General features: G+C 46.4%; 1 protein-coding gene across 1 annotated transcript in view; it reads right to left on the bottom strand.

The window, feature by feature from the left end:
• The window catches only part of CPED1 (cadherin like and PC-esterase domain containing 1), a 225,958-nt gene that overhangs the window by 147,160 nt on the left and 68,887 nt on the right, over positions 1-9,911 (bottom strand). The window contains exons 7-8 of the mRNA XM_019543955.1: positions 7,447-7,589; positions 634-706 (exon numbers count right to left, since the gene is read on the bottom strand). Of these exons, the coding sequence (XP_019399500.1) occupies positions 634-706; positions 7,447-7,589 (216 nt within the window). The remainder of the gene's footprint in view (positions 1-633; positions 707-7,446; positions 7,590-9,911) is intronic.

The raw sequence follows: 9,911 nt of genomic DNA, 5'->3' as shown, positions 1-9,911 counted from the left end.
CCCAGCTCCCCCCTGCAGGGCCACAGCCTCCCTGCCCAGGGCCCATAACTAACCTTTAACCACAGCAGCAAGTGGAACATGTGCCAAGCCCAGCCTGGTTCTGCCGGCCCTGGGGCTGCTCTTGCCACCCAGCCATTCTGGTCTTTTGGAAACAGGACCCAATGAGGCATGAGGGGACTGCGTGCCAGGCCCAGCCAGGTCCTGGGCCCCCTCTCGGGCTGGGTCCATGGTGACAGGACTCAGTGTGGCATGTGGGGACCGTGTGCCAGGCCCAGCTAGGTCCTGGGGTCCCTCTACAGCCCAGCTGGGCTGGGCCCAGATCCCTGAGGCTTGCTAGTCTGGGTTTGCACCACAGTGGGTCACACAGCTCCAGGAGGTGCACATAGGAGCTGCACCTCCTACAGCCCTGTGACCCGCTCCAGTGCAAGGCCAGACTAGCAAGTCACATGGGGCTGGGCCAGGTCCTCACCACGCCACAGGCACAGGGGGCAGAGGCAGGAGCTGGCTCTGGGGTCCGGCCCATGCTGACAGGAGCCAGCGCGGCATGCGGTTCCTGTGTGCTGTGCCGGGTCCTACCCCCTGATCACTTAGTTGTGGCAAAACACAGTTATGAAATTGTCATTGCCTTCTTACCTTGAGAACTATGGGATATATGGAAGTATTGAACCCAATGTCAAAGGTTAACATCTGAAAACAGAGACTGCATCTGAAATAAAATATTTCAAAAATCAAACTTAGCGAGGCGCAGAAGGTAGGGCAGAGTGGCACTTTAAAGACAAATTGCTTCAAAGAGGCATAACTTTTCATAGGCAACAGCTTACACTATGAATGGATTTGCAATAAGCAGGGGTTCTAAATAGAAGGGAATTTAAATAAAAAGGATAGGGGGATGAATCACTGCAAAATGAGGCTAAGGTATATCCCAACAGGAATAAACAAAGTGGGTTAATAGGTCAATAGAAATAAACAAGGCAATCCATGATGTCTGTTACTGCTGAGCATTATCTTTATGAAATATTACTGTATAATAATTTAATAAACATGCATCTTGTAAAATACACCTTAGAATCATAGAATCATAGAAAATTAGAAAATTAAGGTTGGAAGACACCTCAGCAGGTCTAGTCAACCCCTACTCAACATAGGACCATCCCCAGCTAAATAATTCCAGCCACGGCTTTGTCGAGCTGAGCCTTAAAATCCTCCAAGGCTAGAGATTCTACCACCTCTCTAGGTAACCTGTTCCAGTGCTTCTGAGATACTCTACATAAAGGAAAGAAAGATCAGTAGTAATGCAGGCAAACATGTGCAAATAAACAGCTGGTGCATTCTTCCATTGGAGCTACTATAATTAACACAGCTGGGGTGCAGACAAATGGTGGGCTATAGGCTCTGTTACTGGGTAGAGGGGGCAGTTAAAGCTTCTTGTTATAGACTCACAGGTGGGAGTTCTGGCCATACTCTGGATTCATGCTAAAGCTGTCCTCAGTCAACCCAGGTACAATAAATAAATAATCCGTAGCTGGTCATTTAGAATGAGGAGTTGAAAGCAGTTGGACTGGATGTCACTCCCTTCTGTTGTACAGACTATAGAAACCGGCATGCTTGAATAATAATTTAATAAACATGCAATAATTTAATAAACCGGTATGCTTTAACACCGTGCCCAGATGGGTCACCTAAAGTTTGGCCTTTGATACATCCCCTTGTGTTATCCATTTTTTTGTTATTTTGTTTTTTAAACTTTTAGTAACTATCGTGTAAAGAAGTTAGAGAGAACGAGAAAAGGTCTTGGATGCCATGGATTCCGGCAAGCAGCCACCTGGCATTCTAGGTAAACGTATATTGTAAGAGGGTGAGAGCAGCAAAACTCATTGGTTTCATATGATCCCACTGAGTTTTGTTGCATAGTGGGATTTAAAGAGGCTTCATATCACGTGGGCCAAGAACTCCAAATGGAACATGAGGTCATATACTGGAGGCCACGTACACAAACACATCCGTTTTGTTTGTGTAAAATTGTGTAAACCAAAATTAGCAGCTTTTGCAGAACTCAGAAGATAGCTCTCCAGTCATTACAACTCTCTCTCTCTCTCTCTCTCTCTCTCTCTCTCTCCTTTCCTCCCTCCCAGGAGGAGGGGAGTTCAGGAAGAGTGGTTGCTCCTCAAGGGAGCGAACCTCAATGCACAAGCTAATTCTAGTCCACCTCGGAGGAAAGGCAGCAGGAGGGCACAGCAGCCCCCCTGGCTCTCCAGGGATCTAGCAGACCTCCTGAGGCTAAAAAGAAAGGCCTACAAAGGATGGAGGATGAGATTCACTTCCAAGGAGGAATATTCTTCACTGGTCTGGTCCAGTCCAGTTCTGCAGGGAGCAAACCAGGAAAGCCAAGGCTGCAACTGAACTCCAATTAGCTCTGAGTATCAAGGACAATAAAAAGTCCTTTTTCAGATATGTGGGGAGCTGGAGGATAAGCAAGGGCAATACTGAACCCCTGCTAAACCAGATGGAACAACTGAAAACTGACGCCCAGGAAAAAGCCAACCTATTAAATGGGTACTTTGCATCAGTTTTTCATCAGTCCAAAGGGACGCCCATGCCCACTATGGGACAGGGAGGTCTGGGTGAGGGAGATTCCCTGTCCTCCATCAATGCTGACCTTGTGAAGGAACACCTTGAGAGGCTGGATACTTTCAAGTCAGTGGGTCCTGACAATCTACACCCCAGGGTACTCAAGGAGCTGGTGAGCATTATAGCCCAGTCCCTGGCACAGATCTTCGAGAACTCCTGGTGCTTTGGTGTAGTGCCCAAAGACTGGAAGAAGGCCAATGTAGTGCCTATCTTCAAGAAAGGGAAAAAAGTGGATCCGGTTAACTATAGGCACATCAGCCTGACTTCTATTCTGGGGAAGGTCTTAGACAAGTTTATTAAAGAGGCCATCCTTAATGGACTGGCCGACACCAACATCCTGAGGGATAGCCAGCACGGGTTTGTTGCGGGAAGGTCTTAGTTGATCAATCTCATTTCCTTCTACGACCAGGTGACCTGTCACCTGGACAAGGGAGAAGAGATTGATGTCATATAACCTCACTTCAAAAGAGCCTTCGATCTGGCATCCCATGATCACCTCTTGGTGAAACTGGCCAATTGTGGCCTTGGGTCCACCATGATCCGCTGGCTTGGAAATTGGCTCCATGGTTGGACCCAGAGGGTGGTAATTTACCAAAGTCAATTGTCATGGTGCCCTGTGACCAGCAAGGTCCCCTGAGGCTACGTCCTTGGACCCATATTGTTCAACGTCTTCATTAATGATGTGGACATTGGAGTCAGAAGCGGACTGGCCAAGTTCGTCGTTGACACCAAACTTTGGGGCAAAGCATCCACACCTGAAGACACGAGGGCGACCCACGCTGACCTGGACAGGCTCAGCAAATGGGCGAACGAGAACCTGATGGTGTTTAATGCTGAAAAATGCAAGTTTCTCCACCTTGGGAGGAAAAGCCTACAGCATCCTTATTGGCTCAGCAGTGCTACGCTGGCTAAGCACTATGGAAGAAAGAGACTTGGGGGTCATCATTAACCACAAGATGAACATAAGCCTGCAATGCGACACTGCCACTAGTAAAGCAACCAAAATGCTGGCTTGCATCCATACATGCTTCTCAAGCAAATCCCGGGACATCATTCTCCCCTTGGTGAGGCTGCAGCTGGAGTACTGCATCCAGTTTTGGGCCCCACAATTCAAAAAGGATGTGGAGAAGCCTGAGAGAGTCCAGAGAAGAGCCACGCTGTCCCGGGGAGACAACTAGTGAACTGGGCTTACCTGCAGAACCCGAGGAGGAACACGCAACGCCGCCAAGAGGACCCGTGCGGCGTGTCCACCACTTGTTTATACAGGTGCGTCCAGCCGGTGACGTCAGGGAAGGACACCAGCTGGGGAAGTTAAAAGCAGCAGCTGTGGCCGCGGAAGGGCTGGATAGCCGCAGGACAGAGCAATTAACAGCTCCGCCAGCAAGAGGGGCTGAGAGCCCCAGGGAGGGGCAGCTACCAGCTCCACCAGGGAGAAAAGCGGTGGTGGTGGCCAACAGCGGGGCTCCAAAGGAGCAGAGGCAGACAGCGTGGCTGTAGGCTGCTCCTGCCATAAGAGGAGCAGGAAGCACGGCCATGGAGGGCCCAATGGGATACGAACCCGAAGACAGCGTGACCCACAGGTGGAGTGCCGGGGCAGCGGTGCGGAGACTCTGCCACACAGAGGGGGAGAAGACCCAGGAGAGCCCTGAGAGGGTGTAGTCAGGGTGGGGATCGCCGCCAAGCCACCGTGCCAGGAAACTGTAACAGCACTAGGGAGATTAGGGGCCAGGGACAACCCAGGAGGACTGAGGAGGTCCAGATAGGATCCTCAACCTGTAGAGGGGTCAAGGAGCTGGTCTTTAAGTCTGTTTATGGTTTTGTTTTCCAGATGGCGGATACCTTAGCTGGGATAGTTGAGGGGGCATCTTCATAGAAATAGGGTTGAGGGTGGTTTAGGTGAGTCCAAACCTGTGCTGCGACCTCGTACAGGGTCAAACAGGGAGAAGGAAAGAAGGAACGTGGGTCAAGCTGGTCGGTGAGCACCCGGACAGGGACAGGCCAAGTGGAGAGGGAATATTACCCCACCACCGAAAAATCGGACCCACAGAAGAAGAACGCACTAGAAGTGGCGTTAGGCCGGGATGTGACTGCTGAGGGACCTGGGCCACAGAGTATACAACAAACCAACCTTGACACTGAAGAACATCAAGTCGTGGTGGGCGAGAACAAGGTCGGGGACTTGGGCGAAAGAGAGCTGCTCTGATACCGAAGTGGTCCCAAGAGGATAGTGACACCTACAGGACTACAACTACCTGAGAAAGGGGAATCACAACCCAGCAGTCACACATGCGCATGATCAGAGGTCAGGAAAACAGACCATACCACGACAGGCTGAGAGCCACGGGGCTCTTTAGCCTGGAAAAGTGCAGGCTCAGGGATGATCTGACGGCCACGTATAAGTTTATCGGGGTGACCACCAGTATATGGGGGAACGTTTGTTCACCAGAGCACCCCAAGGGATGCCAAGGTCGAACAGTCATAAACTACTGCAAGACCGTTTCAGGCTGGACATAAGGAAGAATTTCTTCACTGTCTAAGCCCCCAAGGTCTGGAATAGCCTGCCATCAGAGGTGGTTCAAGCACCTACATTGAACACCTTCAAGAGTAAATTGGATACTTATCTTGCTGGGATCCTATGACCCCAGCTGACTTCCTGCCTTTGGGCGGGGGGCTGGACTCGATGATCTCCCGAGGTCCCTTCCAGCCCTAATGTCTATGAATCTGTGAATTATGTTTATGTTATTGCTATGAAAACAGCTAGGCTCTCAAATAGCTGTATAAAGCATGCATATTTAATGTCAAAAAGTAAAGTGCCTCCTCCATATAAAACTAAAATCCTATACAAGTGACTGTAGTAGCTTAGTGCCTGATCCAGTTTTGTCTTAAAGGCACCTAGAAATAGGTTAAATGGGATTTAGGTTAAATATACATGCACTGAAAGAGTAATCCACTTTGGGCATAGTCCATATGGCACAAAATTCATTAGGAGATAAGCTTAGATCCAAGCAATGCCTCCAGTTCAGATTGCAAAATTCCCTAAGCTTCTTTAATTGGGCTTCTGGGTATGAATAAAAACAATATCGTTTGATCAGGCAGACTCCTAACTTTTGCCTAACCCTACTGGAATCCAGTCTGATGCTGAGGTGAAACCCAAGCCCCAAGAAGGGCAAGATAAATTAGCTAGCTTTGTGATATCTTCACCTGAAATCTAAGTTCTCTCACCCTGAGGAGGTATAAATCTATATTTCCAGTTTCCCAGGAAAGTGCTCTAATCACCCTGCTATACAACAGCCCAAATGGGGGCATCCTCAACACTGCTAGTTAATACTGGGCTCCTGGGCAGCTGAGATTACAAGAACCATGGGGTCAGGAGAACAAGAGGGAGCTTAGTGATTATGGCACTCCCCTGGGTAGGGAGAAATCTGGGGTCTGGTCCCTGTCAGTCACTGAGAGGTATAAACCATGTTAGTTTGAAATTAAGCACAAAGCAGGGCATGGTGGCACCTTAGAAAATAAGTGGTTCCGAGAGGCATAAGCTTTCACAGGAAACAGTTTACTTCATTCACAGCAACCAACAAAGTAGGCTGTTGCCCAAGAAAATGTATGCCTCTCTGAACCAGTTACACAGCCACTAATTAAAAAAAAGAAAGCAACCGTAGAAGCACAGACAGCTTCATGGACAAGTGTTGCAAGCACTAAGCAGTTTGGGCACCATAACTGAAGGAGGACGAGGCATTCTGAATTCCAAATGTACAGGGAGCCTAAATATATAGTATGAGTCAAACATGAAAGCACTGATGATGGGTAGGAATTGAGACATAGCTCTGTACTTATATTTCTGTTAGCTACCTGTAGGTACCTCTTGGCTTTCTTGAATAATGCTTTAAATGGACCCTATCTCTGGACAGACAGTCTAGGCATGTAGTAGGCTGTTTGCAGACATTTAAAAAAAAAGTGGCTCTTTACTTTAAACTCAGTGCGCTCCTGCACCAAGCACACTGCATGTCCAGAAGAGGCAGCATGTTAGTTGGAACCTGCTCTGCAGCATCTGTATAAACTGGGAGCTTTAGTGAGGGTTTTTTGGTGCTTTTATCTAACAGCTGATTGAATCAGCTTTAGTTAAAAGTGAAAAAAAGCCCCACTGAAGCACCCAAACTATACAGACACTGCAGAGCCAAGCCAAAGTAATGTGCTGCTTTTTCCAGTAAAGTGAGTGTTTTTTTGGTTTTGTTTTTTTAACATCAGCAAGCAGCCATAAACCAACACTAAATAGTTCACTCTCCCAGGCACACTTTTAGGTAATCAAATGCCTAAATGTAGGCACCTCCAAGGTAAATCTGGACCAGGGCTATAAGCCTCAGAAGCTTCTCATGTGTAGTACTCAACAATTGTGCTAATATCCAAAACAAGTATAATTCCTTAATTCAGCCCAAGTTAGAGCAGCCCCAGCCAGCTGTCTTCTGAACCACGAGTAATAAATTTTTGCATTTCTTTAAGGTGGTGAAGCACTGGAGGTACCTAAAGGTGGCTTTATGTATGTTGGGACTCTTTCATTAAATAGAGCACAATGAGGAATAAGGAATAAAACAAGACAGAGTCTGCCCCTAAGTGCTCAATGAACCTCTTTGACTTTTTTTGAACACCAATGGCATTGGACACCATCTGGTAAACAATGCAGATGTCCTTAATTCAGTCTAAAAGCAGTGTAAAATATAGATTTATTTGTTATATAAGAAGTTCTGTACTCTGTGTTACTCTTCACAATATTCTAAAGAACAACTTGACAATAGCTAATTTGCTTTATTGCAAGCTACTTACCGACTGAAGGTCTTTGGTCCTGAGATGGATGATTCACTCAGTACTTCAGCTATCAGTAAGAGTTTGCTTATAGTTTCTTTCATATTATCAAAGGCCTGCTGAGGAGAACTGGATCTAAAGAACATCTCAAAAAATGTTTGCAGCTGTAAAAGATAATCATAACACAGATTCTTAAACACATATCTTGATTCACTTTTTAAGATCATGTATTAAAGGCTGGCAGAAGTCACATTGTTTAAAATACTCCCTTTGTTTGCTACATGTGCCACATTAAAGAACAATATTAAATATTCCACTCAGTGTGCTAACAGAGACGTATTTGCATTTATAAATAAGCAAATTTGAAATAAGCTGTGCAATAACTGCTATCAAAGAGCATGGCCTGGAGATGCAATAGTCTCTCAGCCTAAATTCATTTTGATAAAATTTTCTGATATCAATCGTGTGTGTACAGAAGCAGCACAAAGTAAAATCCTTTCTTCTTGCTAATGTATTAGGCCAAAATACTGTTCTGCTTCTCCTTTGAATATGAGTAAACAAGTTTTATGAATGGACAGGGGCAAGGATAAAAAGAACAGTTGTCAAAGTAAAAGGAATTTCTCTTTTATGAAGGCTGGTAGCCAAGTAGCTGCTCAGTTACCAATGCTCATACCTTGCAACAATGATGGAGCTCCTGAATGCACCTCACAGGAGGAATTTAGCCTCATGAATCCTCATACACAGGCTCTGTATACACTGCCCTTTTATATACTTCTATCACTCAGCCAAATCCATCCATCACATCACTGAAGCTCAATCCTGCTGTATTAGGATCCTCTGTGCCCACAGAAGAAGGGGCTGCACATGTTCCATAATTACATTATGATTTTAACATAATACTCTGTAGCAATGTTCTACAACAGAAGTGGTCAATCTGAAGCATGTAGCAACAAGTGGCACGGGCAGCCTGTGTGTGGCATGCAGGAGCTTGGAGAGTGGGCAGGCAGAAGGCAGAAGAGCAGCAGATCAGGTAGCGAAAGGGGATCATGGTGGCACAAGGGGATCATGGTGAGGAGGGAGGCATGAAGCTGAATTTTTGGCATGCCTACTAAAAATCTTGACCCCCACTGGTCTATAATAATTCTATACAGATAAAGGGCTTAGTTTATCTGTCTGTGTGTCTTTCCGTCTGTTCATAATGCTCTTGGAGCACTCTGACTGGTTGTCTTGGCAGCCAATCACAATGCTTACTGAAACAACCAGAGTGCTCCTCACAGACAGACGGCCAAATGTGGGGGAGAAGAAGGGGAGGAGGTGTCGCAGTGCAGGGCCCGGAGCAGGGGGTGGAACTCCAGGAACTCTTGAACTTGAAGGCAGCGGTGGCTACGTGGGGTGGTGGAGAAGGGGTGGTGGAGAAGGGGGACGGAGAGGACGGTGTGGATAGAATGGGGCAGTGGAGTGCCACCACAATGGCAGGGATGGAAGAGATGGAGCAGGGGGGCAAGACCGAAATTGCTGGCCTTGCTTTTGCCCCCTAGCCCTGCTCCTTGGAGGTGGTGGCAGCGTGGGGTGCTGGCGGAGGGGGACAGAGGGGACAGAGGGGACAGCGAGGCAATCTTCCCCCCTCTCCACCCCCGGCTCCTGGGAGGCAGTGGCGGTGCGGGGTGGTGGGTGGCCATGCCCATCTCTACCCGCCCCCCTCCCCATCATGCTTAATGGGCAACTTGCTAGTATACTATAAAAACACACATTGTAATGCAATCATTTATTATAAAAGCATTGCTGAGGATCTTCTTTAGAGAATTATTGCGCACAAAAAAGCACCAAAAAAGCTATATGTTGATGCCCAAGGACGGCAAATTACTGCTCTGAACCTTTCAATAGCCTCTCTCTCTATATAAATATGGATATGGCTACATATTACTACACTGACACTATACATACAGAATTTTCTAGACCGTTTGGAACCTTTCTCCAGTTTGATCATGTAAGCAGTACGAATGATGGGAAGTAGAATTTTTTTGTAAATGTCTTCAGGCACACTACTGCATTTGAAATTGCAAGGGGCTTCCTAGTCTAAATTCATTTTGAAGACACTGGATCACAGACTACATAATCAGTTAGGGGAAAAACTCATTTTTGCATCTTACATAGAAAACATATTTTCCTTCATTGCCAATGATTCCCTCCTATTATACTTGTTAAATAAATGTCATATGGTTCACCTGTTAATCTGCTGTTTTGTTTCAATATAAGCAATTCTCTTTTTCAAATTTTAGTGACTACAAGAAACATGTGCCAAGCACATGTATTAACACTTTGTACATGCTGAGTATTTTAAACAGCTGGTACTCTTCGTATTATCATAAATAAATTGTTCTATATTCCTATAGGGAAATTTTAAAAAGGTGACAATGGTAATATATCAAGGCTGTAGAAGTAAATCTTCTATACACAGGAAGTCACAAAGTTAAAGTTGGGCAGGG

Source organism: Crocodylus porosus, unplaced genomic scaffold, assembly GCF_001723895.1.
Source record: "Crocodylus porosus isolate Cpor-Errol unplaced genomic scaffold, CroPor_comp1, whole genome shotgun sequence".
Lineage (NCBI taxonomy): Eukaryota > Metazoa > Chordata > Crocodylia > Crocodylidae > Crocodylus > Crocodylus porosus.
Note: the sequence above shows the minus strand (reverse complement) of the source record. Positions and strands in the feature narration are given on the sequence as shown.